General features: G+C 37.7%; 1 protein-coding gene across 2 annotated transcripts in view; it reads left to right on the top strand.

Moving 5' to 3' along the window:
- Positions 1–23,320, top strand: part of PRKDC (protein kinase, DNA-activated, catalytic subunit) — a 123,408-nt gene that overhangs the window by 65,474 nt on the left and 34,614 nt on the right. For both annotated transcript variants that reach the window (XM_088130628.1, XM_088130629.1), the window contains exons 49-63: positions 637–780; positions 3,203–3,354; positions 4,956–5,087; positions 5,739–5,850; positions 6,322–6,446; positions 6,542–6,691; positions 6,931–7,104; positions 8,894–8,992; positions 10,365–10,575; positions 11,507–11,678; positions 12,009–12,224; positions 12,702–12,814; positions 18,798–18,929; positions 21,257–21,436; positions 21,856–22,067. In XM_088130628.1, the coding sequence (XP_087986754.1) occupies positions 637–780; positions 3,203–3,354; positions 4,956–5,087; positions 5,739–5,850; positions 6,322–6,446; positions 6,542–6,691; positions 6,931–7,104; positions 8,894–8,992; positions 10,365–10,575; positions 11,507–11,678; positions 12,009–12,224; positions 12,702–12,814; positions 18,798–18,929; positions 21,257–21,436; positions 21,856–22,067 (2,324 nt within the window). The remainder of the gene's footprint in view (positions 1–636; positions 781–3,202; positions 3,355–4,955; positions 5,088–5,738; positions 5,851–6,321; positions 6,447–6,541; positions 6,692–6,930; positions 7,105–8,893; positions 8,993–10,364; positions 10,576–11,506; positions 11,679–12,008; positions 12,225–12,701; positions 12,815–18,797; positions 18,930–21,256; positions 21,437–21,855; positions 22,068–23,320) is intronic.

Below are 23,320 nucleotides of genomic sequence, written 5' to 3'. Positions count from 1 at the left end.
AGGAATTCACACTGTTGTGGCTGGAGGACTTTGGGAACTGAGGTTTTAGTCTGGGAAGATTCTTGCTAGGGGTTGTAGCTAATAAACATAGCTGGACTGAATTGGCATTGTCTCTTGGAGTTCCTTGGGCTAGGCCTGACATCAATCTTCCCAGACTAAAACCCCAGTTCCCAAAGTCCTCCAGCCACAACAGTGTGAATTCCTCAGGGAGGTGCCAGTCTCATCCTCTTGTTCTTCCCACGTGGTTCTGGTGAGCTAAGAAAATGTTTATCTCCCTGAGCTTGGCCTTCATAATTCCATTCCATCACATTTTGGGTACAACCTGAAGGTTCAGGAGAGATGATGTAAACCTTTTTTTTGGTATTTTATTTTATATTTTTATATTTTATACTATTGTGGGTGGCCTTTCACTGATGCGTGTTAATAGAGGGATTCAATTGATATAACTCTTATATTCATTATGAATATAAATCAGAGGTTGAACCATTAATGTGTTATGTAACATGGCTGCTTAGATACTGTTGTTGCCAAGGCATGAAATGTGGTTACCCTTTAAATAATAATTTAATTTGGTTAGACGTAAAAAATAATGTGCAACAGATTCTAGAATGGCAACCTTGTATTTTTCTCCTCTAGGTTTTCCAGCCATATGCAAAGTGGTGGCTGGGTCCTTTACTGCAGCTGGTTGTTTCTGGAGATAATGGAGGAGAAGGAATTCATTACATGGTGGTGGAGATAGTGGTCACCCTGCTTTCATGGACTAGTGTGGCAACTCCTAAAGTAAGAAATGTAGTATTTGGTTATAATAAGGTGGACATATATACGTACTGCCCTTTTTTTTCTTTTTTGGCTGCCTTCAAGTCAGTCTTGATTCCTGGCAACTGCATGGAGATGCTTTGCGGTTTTCTTGGCAACGTTTTCAGAAGTGCTTTGCACTTGCCTTCTTTCTAGGGCCAAGAGACAATGACTGGTCCAAAGTCACCCAGCTGGCCAGAATTCCCAGTCTTCTGGCTTCGCATCCAGTGCCCCTAAGTACTACATCATCTGGCTGGCTGCTTACCATTAAGAAAGGCAAATTTAGGAAGAGCAAAATGCATCTGTTCTTAATAGGAAAGTCTCTGGTAATTTATGTACCACTGGAAGATGTTAAATGCCTTTGCAGCAGTATTCTGATGAGATAATATAGTGAGCATATTCTGAGAATGTATATTATAAATGAAAACTTAACGCTGTCCTGAGTAGTCTTGTATTGCTGACATGACAATGTTCTTCTGCTCTTGAAAAATTAATCAGCATACAATATGTGATCATCCTTTTAATGGTACAGTTAATTCTTAATAGTGTTGTGAGCCTTCAGATATGTGTATTCCTCATTTGACAATATAATTATATTTGATATTGTATAAGCTGCATTTAGATAAATTGGCTACATCAGCTGCTTTTAAAATAGGAAATAGGAATGCAACAAATGAGCTTCAAGCTCAATTTTAAGGCCTTCAGAAACAAAATAATTCATAATAACTATACAAGTTAAAACGTAACAGAAACTTTAGTTCTAGTTATATTACAGTTCCATAGTTTTAATTTGAAAGCAAAATATATATGCCAAATTTATTTTATAGATTTACATGTGATACTTTCTACCAGCAAATAATCGTTAGCTCAAAGACTTGATTTTTTTTCCTTTCTCTTCCCTGTGATCTTCTTTTTTGTATTTTTGTCATAGCCATAGTTCTTAAGAACTGAGAAGGGTCTTCCCAAAATAATATTGGGACATTTGTATGTATATAAATAGAGAGCTGGTTTGATGTAGCGGTTGAGGCATCAGGCTAGAAATCAGGAGACTGTGAGTTGTAGTCCTGCCTTAGACACAAAGCCAGCTGAATGGTCTTGGGCCAGTCACTCTCTTTCAGCCCTAACAAGGAGGCAATGGCAAACCACTTCCAAAATCTTGCCAAGAAAACTGCAGGGACTAGTCCAGGCATTCACCAGGAATCAAAAACTGACTCAAGGGCACAAAAAAAATGTATATGAATAAACATGCACATATTTATGTATTGATCTGACCTTAAAGCAGTATCTTAATTTAGCCCTACCTACATCAGTGGCTGACCATTTTTCGGGTGAGAGCCACATTTTTACTAGACATTGTTGGAGGAGAGCCATGTTAGTCTATGGTGGCAAAAAAATCAGAATCTGGTAGCACATGTTAATAACACATTTTATTAAAAGGTGCCACTCTGCATCTGATGAAATGAGCTAGAGCTCACAAAAGCTTATGTTTTTAAATAAAATATATTAGTTGGAAAAAATATTACCAGACATCTGATTCTTACCAGGATAATCAGTTGGAGGTTGGCTGCCACTGATGGATGAGGAAAAGGTAGATGGAGTGTGGAACCATGCTGTTCATGACTGTTTTCTGAAAAGACTGCAGGAAGGAGGATTTGCAGAAGGCTTTTGAGATTTTGAACATGGGCTACTTCATGTTAATTAGCATTATATTCATTAACTTGACATTGATACAGGCTCAGGTATTTATTCTCTTTTTCTGTATATATATGAAAAGCAGTTCCAAATAGGGTCAAAATTGTAGCCTTGGGGTTAATATCTATTTAGATTAGGAGTGGACAACTGCAGCTGTAGGGCTACAACTGACCTGCAGTGTAATCTCAAAAGCTTTCAGCAAGCCCTTTCCCCTGTAACCTTTGTGTCTGTAGATGCCAAAACTGAGTGTTGCAAAGCAATGGTGTGTGTGTGTATGTGTGTTTTGTCTGTCTTGAATCTTGTGCCAGGGTAGTTGATTTATACTGCAGCTTGAGAACCAGCACTTTAGTACATATATTTTAACACAGTGCCAAGGTTCTCATGATAAGCTGTCTTTTCTGAATATTTGTTAGTCCTAACAAGGGGAAAACTCGGCAAGCTTGAATATAATATGTTTAAGGTAACATACGTTTTGTCATTTTATAAGCAAAGAGGAAACACACACCTTTCTATTGTTTGACATGTACTATTATTGTGTTGCAGGATGAGTACTTGTTCACATTTACAAGAGATTATTAATCATGTTAAATGAACTTCACACCCTTTCATTTTGAGCACTGAGTAATGGCACAAAAGTGTCCTATACGAAATAAATGAGTATACTTTTGTACGTGAATATCTGCAATATGCTTTTTTTCTAATTCCTTCATATTAGGGAAACATTAAGGATGAAGTCTTGGCAAACAGGTTGTTAGAGTTCCTAATGAAAAATGTGTTTCATCAGAAAAGAGCAGTGTTTAGACATAACCTAGAAATAATCAAGACAGTAATAGAGTGCTGGAAGGACTGTCTGAGCATCCCTTACAGGTAAATAATGGCAATAAGATATGGTTGAATATATACAGCTCTCAAGAGCTATAGCAAAGCTGGGAATGGGTGACTTTCTGGATACTGCTGAACTACAACAGCAGCCCCAGCAGGCATGGGCCATACTAAAAGATGCTGGTAATTGAAGTTCAGCAATAGTTGGCCTGCTGGTTTATACCAAAGCCTGCTTTTTAAGGAAACTTGGACTGATTTGTTATAGTATACTTGGTGATTTGAGACTATATATACAAACTTGGACTGTGGTTTCCTGTAGAAAAATTAAAGGTCATGGAGTCAGTGCCATTAGAAGATTAAATAAGGGATGATTGGAGAAAGAGACTCATTCCCCATTTTGATAGAAAGAGGCTTCCAACAGTGGATTAACTTCAGTCATCTCAAAAATGCATGGTTCATGAGATGAATGACTTGGATTGAAATTTAGTTATTTTCTACATCCCATCTACTCTCTTTTTTCCCCCAGAACAAAGTTCTCTCTTTGTTTATTCCTAAAGCCACTTCTTTCCTGAAGCTTTTATTTCTTAAACTGTCTCATTTTCTGCCCAAGGTCCTTTCACTTGTCTAAGGAGAATATCTGCCAAAACTATCAAAGCTATTTATCTCTCACCTCCGAAATCAAGCATTTTTATACACCATTTGTATGCTTTTATTCTTTTCACTGGGAATCAAACTTTTCTAGTTCCGGCAGAACTAGATGGCTTATGACATATGTTTCTATAATCCATGAAAACAGATACCCTTCTTTGTTTTGACATGTCATAACACAGTGTATCCAAGTTGTACCCTCTATGACAACTTTCTTTACCAGTGAGTCTCATACAGAAGTCAGCGAGCACAGAGACTCCTCAATAAATTTCTGTTGCAAGCTGAGATAAAATGAAGGAAGATTAAGAGGGCACTGAACAATTCAGGTTTTGTGGGGGATTTTTTGCATGAACCTTGCCTTTGCTTAGTGATAGTGAAATTTAAAACATTGTTATTAATTTATATTATTTATTTGTAATAGCTGTACTCTGCCTTACCTCCAGAAATTCAAGGCAGCATACGCAGCATTCCCTCCATTTTTTTTTTTCTCACAAGAACAATTCTGTGCACTAGATTGAACTGATAGAGAGTGACTGGACTATAATCATCCAGTCAGCTTCCATGGCTAAGGGTGGATTTGACACTGGGTCTCCCAAATCCTAGACCAAGGCTTCAACTTCATCTAAGGGATACTGGCTCTTTTATTAGATGCCTCCATTGTACCAAACCAGAAAGGATTTTAATAAGGATTAAGTTTTTGCATTACGCTAAGTCATTTGTGTGGGCTGCCTAAGCTTGTTAAGTAATCCCAGCTATTGTTTAAGATTTATGGCTTACTGTGTTATAGTCACTTAGCCAGTGTGCTGTCTACTCAACAATCGCTATTTAGGTAAATTATGGCTTAGTGTGATGAGTGATTCCAGTTATTAAGTGAGCAGTGTTTTGCTGTACATTCTTTCTCAATACAAAACACAGACCTGACTTTTGAGTTTTCTCAAGCAGTACCAATGGTTACTTGCTATTTTCAGTACCTTCACCCGTGTCTTTGCTTGCTGCAGGATAATATTCGAACAATTTTCTGGTGGAGATGCTAATACAAAAGACAATTCGGTGGGAATTCAATTATTAGGAATTGTTCTTGCTAATAATTTGCCTCCATATGATCCAAAGTGTGAAATAGATAGTATAAGGTAAGAACTACAACTTCCTGAAATAATGTAATATTACTGTTAAGGTATACTGAGCATAAAACATTCGGCCAAGAAGGAAGTTTTGCAGATAGGAAGTGATAATCCCAAAATGCATGGATTGACTGTCTGCTTTGGAAAACAAATGGAGAAATTAATGTCTATTTTAGTAGCTAGTAGTAGTCATTTTTCTTGGGAGCAGCTAGTTTCAACATTCAAAATCAGTGCTGCTTTGGATGTTTTTTGAGTTTTGGATTAAAGAATTTAATTGCTTTTTGTTATATTACATATTTATGAATGTGCTTCAGAACTCTTACACTTGGACCTGTTTCAAATGTGGGAAAGAGGCACATGTGTTAGGATGATACAGGAATTTTCAGTGAATGCAAATTAACTACCTTAAATTTAGAGAATTTATAATAGAATTGGGAGATATAAAAGACAGATATAGATCTGGGGCTGTTGAGGCTTTACCTGAAGATTTCAAGAAATAGTGAAAGCAGTTTATTTTTGAATTACATGCATTAGAAATTTGGTAAATCATCCTGTTGCAACTAAATGTAAAAGAAGTGAGAAAATTATTCATCTTAATATATGTCAAGGAAATAAATATGCATTTTGTGAGAACTAAACAATATTTATTATTTATGTTAGATACTTCCAAGCATTGTCTAACAACATGGCTCTAATAAGATACAAGGAAGTGTATGCTGCTGCTGCTGAAGTACTAGGACTCATTCTTCAGTACACTGCCGAGAAAGAAAATGTGAGGACAGTATGCTTTACATTTTATGATTCTAGAACCTAAGAGTTAGCTTTTTAAAGTGCAACTTAACTTTTAATCTACTACCTTAAAATATTATGGGTTTACTTTATCTAGTCTGTTGAATATAGCATTGAAAGATAAAACAGTGACTTGATAAATATTGCAAAAGATTGGAATTACCTTGCTGGATCTCATGAAAGATCCTTTTAACCCAGTACTCCTTCTCCAGGAGTGACCAGCTATTTGATTCTTAAGTAGCTATAGCAGGAATAGTTTGCAGCATTATGATAAAAGTATCCTTCATTTGTCTCTGCATGAGGATTTATGGGCACTGAAAAAGAAAAGTGTTTTTTATGGAATTTTCTTAAAAGAATAACTGAGGAGGTCACTTCCAATTAATAGCAGTAGTTTTAATTATTGCTAAAGTATTTTGCCAGCATGTTTACATATTTACATATGTTCATTTTTCAGACATTTGAAGGTCCAATTTATGACATGGTCATAAAACAATTAAAGCTGCATCAGAACACCAGAGATGACAAATTTATTGTATGCCTGAATAAAGTCACAAAGAACTTCCCTCCTCTTGCTGATAGGTATATTAAAATTATGAGTGGCTCTGTACTGTTGAGGCAATGAGTTAATAGCTTAGTATAACTGCTCATACTTTCTGTTTTTTGACCATGGGAAGATTTATGAACGTTGTCTTCTTTTTGATACCAAAACTTCATGGAGTAATGAAAACTCACTGCTTGGAAGTAGTAATGTGCCGTGCCCAAGAAACAGCTGATCTGTACTTACAGTTGAAGAGTAAGGAATTCACACAAGTCATGTGTCACAGGTGAGTGAAGGCATGAGTGGTAATTATTCCTTGGTAGAACAGTCCATCTTAAAAAGGCCTTTGAACAAACTCCATTTAAACGAATGGGAGTAGATCAAGGTGGGTTTTTTTTGTCATTTTGTTCTGATTACAGAGAATGTGGGGATTCTGTCTCTCCTCAGTTTTGATGGGGCATTTGATATGATTCCCCATGATCAGTAATGAAGGCAACAAAGGTGTTTTATTCATTCTTCCCTTAGAGATGATGAAAGGCAAACAATATGCTTAAATATTGTATACAAGATGTTACCTAAGCTGAAACCAACTGAAGTATTAGAGCTCCTTCCTACAATAACAGGGTTCATTTCTCATCCTTCACCATTATGTCGGGGCCAAATGTATGATATTCTCATGTGGATATACGATAACTACAGGTAAAGACTCACATCGATATTATTATAAATCATTGTTCTGAAGCTGTTTTACCATTTCTAGGATCCTAGATCTCTGTGGTCTGCTCATTAGTTTAATTTAATTTATTAAATTTATATGCTGCCTGACAAAATACCCAGGCTGAAAAATAGGCTTTGATTAGAATTATTTACTTCCAAAAAAAAAAATGGAGTTGATTGGACTCTTCTTTCTTTATTTTATTTCCTCCTACCAAAGAACATTGTCTTTTTTCCTCCCATTTTCATCTTCCTGGCTTTAGAAAGCCGCAGAACAAAATGCCTCAATGCCTTGTTTCTACGTGACTGAATTTCTACCAGCTCTTTTTGCCCAAACCAGCAAGGAAAAGGAAGTGTTGGACGTTGCACAAGGAGGCTTGGGTCATATTCATCCTGCAGATTGTTTTCTTCTGCCATAATGCAGATTTGCAGTTAAAGGGAGAAAAAACTGAAAAAGGCAGTTAGATACCGGTAGTCCCCAGTTTAAGAACGAGTTCCATTCCCAAGGTCTGTCCTTAAGTCGAATTTGTATGTGAGCCAAACAGTTTTATTGTATAATACTGTATAAGTAGTATTGTATAATGAACTCGAACTGTTGTGTATTTAACTTGAATCATTGTGTATTTAACTTGAATTTTGCTACATTAGGCTCCGTTCTTAACTATGGGTCGCCTGTAAAACGGGTGTTCTTAACCTGGGGACTACCTGTATTCCAGATTTACTATGTATTAGCCAGTTATGTCTTTTGTTCCTCTTTTTCCACTTCAGGGAAATTTCAGAATTCACATTCGTTAACTCTTGATTTTACATTTGAATGCTACATATGAGGTGTATGTCATGTAGTCAGGCTTTCACATATAACATAGTAGGGATGTGCAAACCATCACCACATACACACTTGTGTAATAGGAACGTGCAAAACCTACTCTCTAGGAACAAAACATTCTGGAGAATATGTATGAATTTGTACATATGCACATTATAGCAAATCTGCCATTAGCTGAATTTCTATGCTCTTGGGTTTTTCAGTAGTTCAGTGAAGTAAGGGGGAGTGGCTTGAGTAGAAAAACTTCTCATAGAATCTGCAAACCAGAGAAGTGCTATTGATAGGAGCATCAGCAGAAGTAGAGAGTCTGAGGGTTGAAAAGAAAGGCCACTCAATGAATACTGATAGAATAGGCAGAGAGTTTAGTTACAGAAATTTGACAAGAACAATAGTTGGAGGAGATGATCAAGGGAAGAAGGAAAGAATATGGAGTACAGCTGAACGAAAAAGCTGGTGAAAACCTCAGAATACATAATCTCTGTTTACTAGAGATTATGTGCTGAGGGAAGGAATGTGATGTAGAGACAGGATATTAAACAGGCTAAGGATTCAGAACCAGATTAGGAACAAGATAAAGAGGCACATGAAGTAATTTTGTGTTCCTCTTCAAAATTTATCTTACCATGGAAGTCTTTGGAGCAGCTCCAAATATTCTTTTGCAACTTAGCCAGAGTACATACAACTGAAAAAAATGCATTTCCTTTTCTTTGTTTTGCTTGAGTTTGTAAGCCCCTCTTTTGGATCTGTATATCTGAGGAGATACTTGAAGCTTATTATTTAATAGCCATATCTGAATGTAAACACATAAATAGCTTTCTTTTGTCAATTATATATTGATATTCTGAGTGGCCTCATGTAATAAATTTTACCCGGTGCAAACTGTCATCAATGTTTTTGTGTGAGTGATTGAGTTTCAGTAGAATATGAAGTTGAACTTTTTTCTATCAGTGATTCAGAAAGTCAAGCAGATGAGGAATCTTCAAAAGTGTTGAAACTGGCAAAAGAATTTTTACTTCAAGGACTGATTGATGAGAATTCTGGACTACAGTGAGTAATGTAAATTTTATTCTGGAAATCAGAATTTTAAGAAACCCATTGCAAAATTGTGCATGTTATGCACATCAAGATCCCAGACTAAACTGTAATTTAATTTTAAATTGAGTTGAAAAGTATAATCTTGTTTATTCAAAATGATACAGAATTGCAGTCTAAATGGCTTAACAAATTCTGAACTTTTTTTTGTGAAGGTTGGATTTAAGCAAAATTTTGTGTCTGTAATTTGGGAATGACATATAGGTAATCCTCGCTTACTGACTTTGTTCAGCAACCATCCAAAGTTACGGCAGTGCTGAAAAAATAACTTTACAGCCCATTTACGACCATTGCAGCATCCCTCAGTCACATGATCACCATTGCAGTCAGTATGCGTTGTCCTGTGCCTGACCTGTGTCTTTTTCTTTTTCCCCCCAACTGCAGAGCAGATTGATTGGAGAGGTAGAGATTACAAGAAAGTAAGCTGTTTGCCCTTCTACACATCTAAAGCAATGCGATCGTGCCAGCAGCCCAGGCCTGGGAGCCATGTGCATTCGACACAAACACTACTCTTTTGAAATCTCTCTCTCCAAGGTCTCTGCTGTGTCAAGTGGGGGGAAGGGTCAGGCAAAGGAGAGATTGGCTACAGAAATTGCCTGCTTTTTTTCTCCTCCCCCTCACAGAGCAGAGATTGGAGAGAAAGAGATTTCAAGAGAGTAAGATGTTTGCTCTTCTACACATGGAGAGCAATGCGATCGCGCCAGCAGCAGGAAAGTGTCAGACAAAGGAGAGATTGCCTACAGAAATTGTTTGCCTACAGAAATTGTAGTGCACCTATGGCTCTCAGCCCTGGGCTGCTGGTGGAATCGCATTGCTTTCAATGTGTACAAAACGGTAAGCAGGCACTTGAGCATTCCAAAGGGCAGGGGACTAGTTAGAAGGCAAACAAAAGCTGGAGGTGTGAAAACGACTAGTCTTGTCTCTTTCCAGCCAGAAAGCACAGTTGCAGTCACATGGATTCCAACTTAGTGACAGCTTCCCTTAGTGGCGGAGTTGCCAGTCCCAATTAGGGTTGTTAAGCGAGAACTACCTGTATGGGACTTGAATCTCTCCCAACAAGATTTATCTATTGAAGGATCATTCACCCTGCATTTTGGGGGAACATTCTGTTCACTACTGTTCTTTCCTAGCATAAAAAAGGAAATTCTATCAATAAGTTCAGGTCACTATTTTCATATTTTTTCTTTGATAAATAAAAGGTCTATGGGGTGATGTAGCTAGACATAAGGATATGTTGCCATGTCATGCACTAAGTGCTTTATTCACATATTTACACAGCTACAGAATTATTTGAACCTGACATTTGCATATTTATTTTCTTTTGCAGATTAATTGTTAGGAATTTTTGGAGTGATGAAACTAGGTTACCAACAAATACTCTTGATCGCATGTTGTCTTTGCTAAAGTGTTTGTACTGTGACAAAATTGAAACTCAGTATTTGAGTTTAGCTACAAATTTTCTCCTTGAAATGACCAGCAAAAGCCCAGATTATTCCAGAAAAATGTTTGAATATCCACTTTCAGAATGTAAATTTCAGGTGAATGTATATTATTTTGCATTGTATAAGAGTTTATTGGAGTACTTTTTAAAAACTAAAATACCTTAGGTCAAAGAGAGATCATTTTTTAAAATATTTATTTTATTACATTAATTGTAATTTTGATGTTAATTCTTTGCTTTATTAGAAGCAAAATGAGATACTAATTTTGATTATTACATTAAAAACCTGAAAAATAGAAACTGCATTTCTATTTTTACCTTGATAAATTTTATTGATATTAAAATTATCATTTACTGCTATATTACTCACAATGAAGAAAAATGGAAGAGAGGAATATGGTGAATTACGGTGCTCATTATTCCATACTAGTTTTATGCATCTCCAAAAAAGTATGAACCTTTAATTTCCTTATGAAATATTTACAAAGGTTGCATGTTTTAATATGGTGCCACCTACAATTTGTTGTGTTTTTGATGGGGGGAGAGGGATAATGTTTTCCTATTTTTATGCATATGTGAGCCACTTTGAAGTCATCAAGAAAGTTGAGAAGAAATGGGCAAAGAAATACTTTTATTTTGTTTTAAATGCTGAGGTTTATAGGCAACAACAGACACTATCATTTTTTTTAAACTGAAAATCTTAAAATCATCTTTAAGAATGAATGTCTTTTAAGTAAATGTCAAACGGGCAGTTTTCTCAAGCTAATAGATGCATGATTTGATTAAAACTGCAACATAATACCTATCTTTCCCCAGATACTTTTCCTGATATATTTGAAAACAGTTAGAAATATACATAATTGGGGGAAAAAACATAGCTTAAACATGTGCAGATTTATTAGTAGTCCCTCTGATTTTAGTGGGATTCTTCAGAATGCATTTGCATAGGATTATAACATCTGTGTTGCTATGATACCAGAGTGATGATGTCAAGATGGCTTCAAGTACTTCGTATATTTGCTCTCCAGGATTTTGTAATTGATTCCAGTTGGCGGTATCGAAGTACCATTCTTACCCCCATGTTTCTGGAGACTCAGGCTTCCCAAAGTGCTATTAGGTATCACTCACAGGAAGGATATATGGGTGGCCAACTAAGAGCTACCCAGCAGCAGTACGAATTTACGCCCACCCAGAATATCAGTAAGTAACTTACACCATTATTTTAAAGCACTAGCACGTTGTAATGAAACTGTCAATCCAGAAGGGACACATGATTGTGTTTTTGCTGCATTAATGAATCATTCCATGCAGAATTATATTTTTTAAGTATGTTTTTGGATATTGGCTTCCTTTCATGCATGTTTTTGCATTTCATATAGTATATTTTGCATCTCAGTATTTCAGTCAAACCTCTCCTGATGCTCTGTTATCATTTTCTTTAGTAATTGGACAAAGTAAAGGAACAGTATTTGTGGGTGAGAGGCTCCTTGCTTTTATATAAGCTTATATGTTCTTATGCTCTTTTTATAGGTGGAAGAAGCTCTTTCAACTGGCTAATAGGAAATAGTGTTGACACTTTTGCAGACTATACAGTTCCTTCCTCTTCTGAGTCGGTTTCTTCATCCATGTTGCTCATTAACAAGCGTACAGACAGATCTCACAAAACCGCCTTCAAACCATTAAGTCCCAATTTTGGGAAAAAAAGACTGGGTTTGCCAGGAGATGAGGTAGACAGTAAAGCTAAAGGTATTGTTGCTGTAAATCCAGTTTCTTTTTGCTCCTTTCCTTGTGGTTTTGCCAAACATCTTTCATGATCTAAATTAAATGGATAGTAAGTAGTTCCTAATCAGAAGCCATGCCTGTTTATATGAACATGTTCAAGGCCACAACTGAAAACAGCGGATAGGTGAGGGTAGCTATAGCCTTGCAGGAACTAGTGCATGAGGCTGCAACAATGGTCAGGGAATGCTAATTTAAGCAATTTAGTGTTTGTCAAATTATGTTCTTTGTTTAAGGAAACAACCACAAAAAACGTGACTTAAAGCATGACAGTAGGAAGGTTCCTAAAGGTATTCTAGTTCTGTCCCAGTCTCATTAAAAATCTTAAATTATATAATTTGTGAAATTCCCAGTTCCAAGTTTTGGGTAGCAAGGTTGAATATGTGATTTCTTAAATAGTTTTACTGTGTAGGTTTACGGGAATTTCCTTCTACATGCATTTAGGCATAGATGAACGTGCAGAAATTCTGAGACTACGGAGACGATTCTTAAAAGATCAAGAAAAGCTCAGTTTGATCTATGCAAGAAAGAGTGTTGCTGAACAAAAACAAGAAAAGGTTAGTTCTTCTAAATATGCCTGATTTGTGTGTTGCTATACTGGCATATGGAGTTTCAGTTGGTGGGGTGATAGTAGATTATAGTATATAATTATATATTTTAATCATGATACAGTTGTGCTTAAGCATGGTTTAAAAATAGGATTAAAATGGTCAGTAATCACAACTGGTTTGAGAATTTAAGTAGCAGTTTTTTTAGTAGGTCTGGATTTCCTGCCTGACCATCATAATCAGTGATCTTAGTGTTAGTAATGCAAAGAAAGAATTGTCTGAGGCAGCCATGCTACATATGGAGCCAACTTTTGGGACTCAGCAGATGCTTTATGAATGGTAGCATTCTCAAGGCATATGGATTTCTCTGGGTTGTGAGGCAACAAATGGATAAAGGAATAAATTTGGCCTTGAAAATTGGGAATTAGGTGTCAGTAACAGTGGTGAACTTCAGGTGAGCTGTCTGCCAAATCAGTGTGCTGTAAGCCTAAGTAAATTAGTAAATTCATATATGGGACTAAAGAATGAGATCTGGTTCCAACTTTCAGAGCAGCTAGAGCAGTGTTTTTCAAACTTGGCAACTTTAAGATGTGTGGACTTTAACTCCCAGAATTCCCTAGCCAACATGCTGGCTGGGGAATTCTGGGAGAGTTGAAGTTCACATATCTTAAAGTTGCCAGATTTGAAAAAGCACTGAGCTAGAGTATTTAATGAAAGCTCACCAGTTACTGAGTGATTCAGGATGGGTCAGAAGAAAATGAGTATGTTTCCTACGAGTTAAGAAGAGATGCCTTAGGGAAGTTTTGTGTGTTGGATTGTTATCATACTCTAACAGGGTAGATTGGATAAACAAAAGGTGTGCTATTGAAACATCTAAACTTTTTAATATTTTATGACGGTAGAAATGATTCAAAATTACTCTCTCCCCTCCCCCCCCCATAGCTCTGGGGCAAGCAAGTCTGGTGTTTTCCTCATGGGTTTACTGACAACATAGAGGAGGAATAATTTCAAGAGACTGAACTTCTCTTCAATCTCATTCACAAGGGAATCCAATCCAGATCAGTGGAGGAACCATATAATGTGCACCTGGCAGTTCCAGAAGTTTTTTTTTAATTTAGCTACCTTTTTCTGGACTAAAAAGAAACTTTGAGTCAAAGTATCTAAATGACAACTAAGGAAAACACAAGGCATAAAATGCATGTATGAATAGAAAGCCAATCTATCCTTTGTTGTGTTTTGCTTGGATAATGTCAGTTGAATGAACAAACACCTGTTCTGTCAGGCTTGGCTTTAGAGAGTGGGTGATAGCTCTTCCCATTATAAAGTTAGAAGTTGACTATGGAGATTTATGGGTTTTTAGATCCCTCTTTTTTATCCACACACACACATTTCTTAATAGTCTCATTTTTTTTACTCATTTTATTTTACTAATTAAATCAAAGTATCAATATCTGCTTTATTGCTGATTTTTTTGGGACTTTATGTTTTTTGTTTAAGTAAAAAGAGAGAGATTAGTATTTAGGGACAAAAATATGATAGCATGTGAAATGGTTCCAAAAAGCTTTAGAAGTTTACTTTTGTTTTTGCTGTGATTTCTACAAACCATAAAAACTAATGCATCTGTATGAATTATATGTATGCTATCATACTTTTGTCCCTAAATACTAATCTTTTTACTTAAGCAAAAAACTTAGGTACAAATCAAATCAAATTAGATCTTTATTACAGTCATAAACCAGCATTAGGAGGGTGGGGTACAGTCATTAAAAAAGCATAGAGGATACATCAGAGTAAAAATAAAAATCTTAAAAAATTATGAAAAGCTAGAAGATATATAAATTAAAAACAAACATATTTTTACATATATGTAAAAATCAAGAATCTAAAAGAAGGGATGTTGTTGTTGTTCAGTCGTTAAGTCGTGTCCGACTCTTCGTGACCCCATGAACCATATTGCGCCAGGCCTTCCTGTCCTTCACTGCCTCCCTGAGTTTGCTCAGTTTCATGCTCATTGCTTCAGTGATACTATCTAACCATCTCATCCTCTGCCGTCCTCTTCTCCTTTTGCCTTCAATCTTTCCCAGCATCAGGGTCTTTTCCAAAGACTCCTCTCTTCGCATTAGGTGACCAAAGTATCTGAGCTTGAGCTTCATTATCAGTCCTTCCAATGAGCAATCAGGGTTGATTTCCTTTAAGATTGACTGGTTTGACCTCCTAGCAGTCCAGGGGACTCTTAAGAGTCTTCTCCAGCACCACAGTTCAAAGGCATCAATTCTTCGGCGCTCGGCCTTCTTTATGGTCCAGCTCTCACAGCCATACAATACTACTGGAAAAACCATAGCTTTGACTATGCGGATCTTTGTCAGCAAGGTGACATCTCTGCTTTTTAATATGCTATCTAGGTTTGCCATAGCTTTCCTCCCAAGGAGCAAGCGTCTTTTAATTTCATGGCTGCAGTCTCCGTCTGCGGTGATCTTGGAGCCCAAATAAATGAAGTCTGTTACTGCTTCCATTTCTACCCCTTCTATTTGCCAGGAATTGATGGGTCCAGATGCCATGATCTTAGTTTTTTTAACGTTGAGTTTTAAGCCAGCTTTTGCACTCTCCTCCTTCACCCTCATCAAGAGGCCCTTTAGTTCTTCTTCACTTTCTGCCATTAGGGTGGTATCGTCTGCATATCTGAGGTTATTGATGATTCTCCCTGCAATCTTAATTCCAGCTTGTGATTCTTCCAACCTGGCATTTCTCATGATGTACTCTGCATATAGGTTAAATAAGCAGGGTGACAGTATACAGCCTTGTCGTACTCCTTTCCCTATTTTGAACCAATCGGTTGTTCCGTGACTGGTTCTAACTGTTGCTTCTTGGCCCGCATACAGATTTCTCAGGAGACAGGTAAGATGGTCTGGTACCCCCATCTCTTTAAGAATTTGCCACAGTTTGTTGTGATCCACACAATCGAAGGCTTTTGCATAGTCAATGAAGCAGAAGTAGATATTTTTCTGGAACTCTCGTGCTTTCTCCATGATCCAGCGAATGTTGGCAATTTGATCTCTAGTTCCTCTGCCTCTTCGAAACCCAGCTTGTACATCCGGTAGTTCTCGGTTCACGTACTGCTGAAGCCTAGCTTGTAGGATTTTGAGCATAACCTTGCTAGCATGTGAAATGAGTGCAATTGTGCAATAGTTTGAGCATTCTTTGGCATTGCCCTTCTTTGGAATTGGAACGTAAACTGACCTTTTCCAATCCCGTGGCCACTGTTGCGTTTTCCAAACTTGCTGGCATATTGAGTGCAGCACTTTAACAGCATCATCTTTTAGTATTTTAAATAACTCAGCTGGAATACTGTCATCTCCACTAGCTTTGTTGTTAGCAATGCTTCCTAAGGCCCACTTGACTTCACTCTCTAGGATGTCTGGCTCAAGGTCAGTGACCACACCAGCATGGACATCAGGGACATTAAGATCTTTCTTGTATAGTTCTTCTATGTATTCTTGCCACCTCTTCTTAATCTCTTCTGCTTCTGTTAGGTCCCTGCCTTTTTTGTCCTTTATCATGCCCATCTTTGCACTAAACGTTCCTTTGATATCTCCAATTTTCTTGAAGAGATCTCTAGTCTTCCCCATTCTATTGTTTTCCTCAATTTCTTTGCACTGTTCATTTAAGAAGGCCTTCTTATCTCTCCTTGCTATTCTCTGGAAATCTGCATTCAGTTGCTTATATCTTTCCCTTTCACCCTTGCTTTTCACATTCCTTCTTTCCACAGCTATTTGTAATGCCTCATCAGACAGCCATTTTGCTTTCTTGCATTTCTTTTTCCTTGGGATGGTTTTAGTTGCTGCCTCCTGTACAATGTTACAGATCTCCGTCCATAGTTCTTCAGGCACTCTGTCTACCAAATCTAACCCTCTAAATCTATTCATCACCTTCACTGTGTATTCACAAGGAATATGATCTAAGTCATATCTGAGTGGTCTAGTGGTTTTCCCTACATTCTTCAATTTAAGCCTAAATTTTGCAGTAAGAAGCTCATGATCTGAGCCACAGTCAGCTCCTGGTCTTGTTTTTGCTGTCTGTATAGAGCTTCTCCATCTTCGGCTGCAAAGTATGTAATCAATCTGGTTTCGGTATTGACCATCTGGTGATGTCCATGTGTAGAGTCGTCTCTTGTGTTGTTGGAAAAGAGTGTTTGCTATGACTAGCTTGTTCTCTTGACAGAATTCTATTAGCCTTTGCCCTGCTTCATTTTGTGCTCCAAGGCCAAACTTGCCTGTTATTCCGATTACTCCTTGACTTCCTACTTTAGCATTCCAATCCCCTATGATGAAAAGGACATCTTTTTTTGGTGCTAGTTCTAGAAGGTGTTGTAGGTCTTCATAGAACCGGTCAACTTCAGCTTCTTCGGCATCAGAGGTTGGGGCATAGACTTGGATTACTGTGATGTTGAATGGTTTGCCTTGGATACGCACTGAGATCATTCTGTCGTTTTTGAGGTTGTACCCCGTTACTGCCTTTCCCACTCTCTTATTCACTATTCACTATGAGTGCAACTCCATTTCTTCTAAGGGTTTCTTGCCCACAGTAGTAGATATAATGGTTACCTGAATTAAATTCACCCATTCCTGTCCATTTCAATTCGCTGATTCCCAAGATGTCGACGTTCAGTCTTGTCATCTCATGTTTGACCACATCCAGCTTGCCTTGGTTCATAGATCTTACATTTCAGGTACCTATACAATATTGTTCTTTACAGCATCGGACCTTCTTTTCGCTTCCAGATACATCCACAGCTGAATGTCCTTTCGGCTTTGGCCCAGCCGCTTCACTCTTTCTGGAGCTACTTGGAAATGCCCTCCGCTCTTCCCCAGTAGCATATTGGACACCTTCCGACCTGAGGGGCTCATCTTCCGGTGTCATATCTTTTAGCCTTCTAACATTGTCCATGGGGTTTTCTTGGCAAGGATACTGGAGTGGGTTGCCATTTCCTTCTCCAGTGAACCACATTTTGTCAGAACTCTCTGTCATGACCTGTCCGTCTTGGGTGGCCCTGCATGGTATAGCTCATGGCTTCACTGAGTTACGCAAGCCCCTTCGCCACGACAAGGCAGTGATCCATGAAGGAGAAAAGAAGGGATAGGAGCATTAGATTGACGTAGGGGAACATAAAAAAATGTTCCAGTATGTGGAAGACTATATCTATTAAGTTTAACTAGCACTCGAATATGGCAGACTAGGTGCTCATTAAATTTAGTTTATCACGGGTCATCATCTGACAAATTTTGAGCGCTGCTGCACAGAACCTGGCAACATTGTATGTTGTGGCATGGTTGGTATCTGAAAGCAGCAGGATGGTATAAAATTGTCCTGTGTGCCCTGGGTATGCAGTAATGGTGAGATAAGGCTAGTACGAATCTCTCTGAATACAGGCACTGGAGAAGCACATGCTCTGTTTTTCCCATGTGTCCAGAGCCATAGGGGCATTGTCTCTCTGGGTAAGGAATCTTCCTGTATCGGCCTTCAAGGACAGCTGAGGGAGGGCATAACATCATGCCAGGGTAAAGGCCCTCCAGAATTTAGGTACTTCAAGTTTAGTTAAGTGTGCCAAGGGAGGCAGAGTACCTGTTGGACTCACTGGCAATAAAGTTTGGGGTTCTGGCTAGATCTAATTGGTGCCCTGTGTCTGCTACATGTTGTTCAATTAGTGCTTTGGCCTGATCATATCCCATGCTGAGTAGAAGACCTGGAGAGAAGCCCAAGGATGAGATTTTAGTTGCCACTGCCTCTTTCCATGTGGATTGAAAATCATCCCTCATAGTTAATGGGGCAAGGCCAAGGGGAAAAAAAGATAGTCTGAACCAATCTAGCCTCCAATTTCATGAAGCCTGTCTCTAGTTGCAGGGTGGCTTTAGAGACGCAGTAAGGGACTTGAAGAGCTGATCTTATGTGAGGTGCAAGTTTTTACTACTTGTGACAAAATGATAACTTGTTGCAGGAAATAAAAACCCAGCTGAAGATGAAGCATGATGCTCAGGTCACTTTGTACAGAAAATACAGGCAAGGAGATCTCCCTGACATCCAGATTGAATTTAGCAGTCTAATTACTCCTCTGCAGGTTGTGGCACAGGTAGGCTGTTTTATGAAGGATTCTTAATTAACATCTTTGAGCTGAACAATTTTAGCAAATGTATTTTAAGAGCAGTATCCTAAAAGTTTAAATTGGATATACTTGTTGAAGATCCATGAATGTAGCTTTATTTTTCTACTAGTTCCACTGAGTCAGTTCAGTTTACATATTATTCAATATTTGTTTTCTTTAAATGCTTTTTTAAATTGTTTAGTCTTAGCGTGTCATTTGATGCCCAAGCTTTGATTCCAAGTTTTGTAGATTACCGCATTCTAGAGCAGTGTTTTTCAACCTCAGCAACTTTAAGATGTGTGAACTTCAACTCCCAGAATCCCCCAGCCAGTATGTTTTAAGATATGTCAACTTCAACTCCTGTGCTGGCTAGGGAATTCTGGGAGTTGAAGTCCACACATCTTAAAGTTGCTGAGGTCAAGAAACACTGTTCTAGAGGAATAAATTACTGTATTTTTCCATTAATAAGACACCCCCATGTATAAGATGACCCCTACTTTTTCAATCCAAAATTAAGAAATCAATATTTTAAAGATAAAGCAGAACACCTTTTTATTTAGTAATTAGGTAACATTTACATGATACACTCAGTGGGGGGAGGTCCAAACTGTCTCTCTCCAGCTCTATTTCCATGCTCTTTTGCACAACTGATTACATTCAGTTTGAATTTTGCAGAGTAAGACATTCGTTTATTTATTTTTTTATTTTCCAACATATTTATGGGCTCAGAATGCTCTGACATTACCGGTCCCTGTTGCATCTGTGCACTGCCTACACGCTCTCCACCTCCAATGGGATGTGTTCCAGTTAGTTTGTTCAGCATCAGCTGACGTCAGTTACATAAGGCTCGTGACTGGAGGAAGCCTGTTTGCAGAGACAAAATATGGGCAGTTTCGCAACCGCGCGGTTCTCTCCTCGGGTTACTTCCTTGCATAAGACAACCTTCAATTTTTAGTGTAATGATTTTAGAAAAAAGTATTGTCTTATACACGGAAAAATACGGTACTGTTTTCTCAGATTGTATATCAAATGACCCTGAAGCAAACCTCAAAATGGGGCATTTCAAATTTAAAACATGGTATAACACATGAGGCCCTTTAAAGTGATTAATGCTGCTAACCAGAAGTGCTCTTCTTCTTACATGCTTCAGAGGCTGGACTGTTCAAATAATTTCATGCTTAATTGTGGGGGGGTCCCTTACAGTTCTAGTCTTGCCAACTTCAAGAAACCAGGCATTCAGAGGTCCTGCTCTCTGACAGTTTTGTCAAGCTAGCAGCTTACCCAAATGCTTGTTTGTCTGGCAGTTTATCTGATCTTGACAAAAAAACTTCTGTCTTACATGTCCTATATGCCCCAGTGGTCACAAAAACAGGGATAGCTACCAAAGTAGTTTATGCAGGACTTCCATTTCTCTGTGGAAAAGTCTGAAGTCCTAATTGTATATTATTATTATTGTTGTTGTTGTTGTTGTTGTTGTTATACCACTTGAACACCATTGCCATTGATAAAATCACAATCAGCCAATTGTAAAAGGAAGCTTTACTTGGAACAGCTTACATCCTGCGATGATACCTTTAACACCATCAAACAACATCTGCCTATCCCAGATCCTTGGGAAGGACTCGATAGGTGGATAAAAATGCCAGATTCACTCTAAACATCTGGCTTACTATGCAACCAACCATAATAATAGGATTCATGTATTCTGAACTGATTAAATCTCAGATCCTTCATGGAAAGGTAGTGGAATTATATTGTACAGAAAATGATGCTTTTGTTTGCTCTGTAAAAACAATTGCCTGGGAATCATATTTGCATCCTAGGAGATTGGCATATTATCATGAAAAAACAGCAAGTACGTATTTATTTAGATATGAATTTCACTGAATGTATTTGGTTCTTTTACTTTCAGGTGTTTCATAGAGTTTCAAAGGTAATTGTAGTCCCCAGTTGTTCAGAGTACAGAAAGAATAAGTTTTGTGTAACTTGCAATGCTATCTTATTCACCTGTGTTTCACAAGTTTAATTGCAGTTACAGCAAGGATTTGTTTGAATATTTGTCACCTTTTAAAACAAACTTTCCTCAAGAACACACAAATTGTTCATTATGGCTCCATAAAACCTAATAGTTTATTGTGTAATACTTCCTACAAAACTTTAAACTGTGTGATTTACATTTGAATGAATTAGGTTATAATATGAAAATGTGTCCAATTTAAACACTGCCTTCCTACTCTAGTGAGTATATTCTTTCTACTGTGATAGTGCTTCTGCAGTAGTGTTATAAGCAATCATACCATTTATGCCATTTACAGAAAGATCCCACGCTGGCTAAACAACTCTTCAGCAGCTTGTTTAGTGGAATTCTGGAAGAAATGAAAAAATCCAGGTCTTTGTCTGAGAGAAATAATATCATCCAGCAGTTGCTGCATGTCTTCAATCAGTTTTTATCCACAACCGTGTTGTATTTCCCACCATTTATAGCTTGCATCCTGGTATGGCATTCAATACTGTATTTGTGTATTCATTTTTTACTTTTGTTTCTTTATGCTTTTGGGCAGTATGAATGAAGACAGGTAAAAATGAACATGGCACATACTACCAGCAACAAAGCCTAGCCAGTATTCTTGAGAAACAGGCAGTGTTGTAGCAGTCTTAATTTAGTAGATGCATTCTAGCCATTGGTTCAGATGCAGAGCTAAATACTGTAAACGTCAAACCTAATTCTTCAAGGTGAGTGCCAGGAAACTAGGGAGGCACAAGACGTAAGTAAAGTATTTTAGATCTGCTTTTGAAAACATCAGGAAAGGATCAAACATTTTCTTATATTTAATGTTGGTGGCTGCAACTCAATTAATATTACTCCATTCTCAGAATGCAATCCATTTCATTAATTGTGTATTTGATATAATAGGAAATGACCTATCAGCACAAAGAGTTGCTGGGCCTCACCTCTTCCAGTGTAAGTACTAGCTGTTTAGCAAGTTTACAGCAACCGGTAGGCATCCTGCTTCTTGAACAAGCTTTAGTTCACCTTTCTCCTGTGGAGCAGCAGCCACCCTCCAAGAGAATGCGTGGAAAGACAGAACTTTCACCGGATGTGACCAGGTGGATTGAACTTGCTAAGTAAGTTTTCCTTGAGAAAGAAAATTTTTGCAGATTTTACCTTAAGTGGGACAAAAGTTTTAGGGCCGTATAAAAGTTAATACTTAAATTAATGTAATTGATATAACGGTGATTAATTTGTTTGCATATTGTCAGAGTGTTCAGCTGTCTTCCAGAGTTACATTTCTGTATATTTTCTTTTAATTAAATGATGAGGAATCTTTATACAGCCAGCCATTATGATAAAGCACATGTTAAGTTATCCAGTACTGAATCAGAAGTGGCACCACTTTGCAGTAAGGCTTCTAATTCAAAAACAGACTTTGAAATACAGTAGAAAATATTAAGGCTTTTTCTGACTACTACAAAGAAAATTGAAAAAACATGGAGAGTCCACACCAAAGATATGACTAAGAACTTTAAAATGTTATTTGACACCATACTTGATTTACTATTTGTCCCTCTAATCATTGAACTCAAGGTCAGAAATTCATGGGCATCAGAGGCAGTAGGCAAGGCAGTCAGTTCAAACATGGCTGTATCCATCATGTGATTTGGCTCAAAGGATTCAGTGGCCCCTTCACAATGGTATGAAGCTTTATTTGGGCATACCAGGCAACACACTTATTCAGGTTGAAGAAATATTTGACTTAGCTACAAACTATTAAAACAGATTTGACAGCCAGACAGATCCTGGCCTGATTTTGGTGCCCTGGGTACCTAATTTTAGGATAGTTAATGAAAGAGGGGTTGCTAACTTTTGGTCTTGATTCAAAATGAGATAAAATGAAAAGATCAGTAGTTTAATTCTCTTGAATAAAAGTAAGATCCCAGTGAGCCTACTGGCTACTTGAGTTAGAACTGACTGACAGAGAATCACAAAATCCATGCATTTAAGAAATGATAAAGGGAAGGTTTCTGAAGTAGAACAAAACTGAAAATATCATGTGGGGTGCTCAGGTGGTACTTTAATCAGCTGGTCTGTCATGTGATTTGGGATTTGGTTGTATTTCTTATAGACTGGCCACTATGAAGATACATAATTAGGCTGAAGTTATGACTTGGAAGACAGGGACAGATTTGCATGTATCTAGTGGGGGAGAGCTAGCTATCACCTGGCTTTGATCTTGGGAACCATCAAGCGTCTCTTTTTTGCTGCTTTTCTCAAAGCAAAAAGGATTTGTTAGCCAAGGTATCAAACTGATGATGGTATCAACTGTATGAATACAGAAAGCTATCCTGGTTGAGTTTCTTTGTATCCTGAGCTATGTAAT

This window comes from Python bivittatus, unplaced genomic scaffold, assembly GCF_059951505.1.
Source record: "Python bivittatus isolate LINGU-HERP-01145 unplaced genomic scaffold, Pbiv_v1 ctg000840_np1212, whole genome shotgun sequence".
Taxonomy (NCBI): domain Eukaryota; kingdom Metazoa; phylum Chordata; class Lepidosauria; order Squamata; family Pythonidae; genus Python; species Python bivittatus.
The sequence above is the reverse complement of the archived record's forward strand: the minus strand, read 5'-3'. Positions and strand labels throughout refer to the sequence as shown.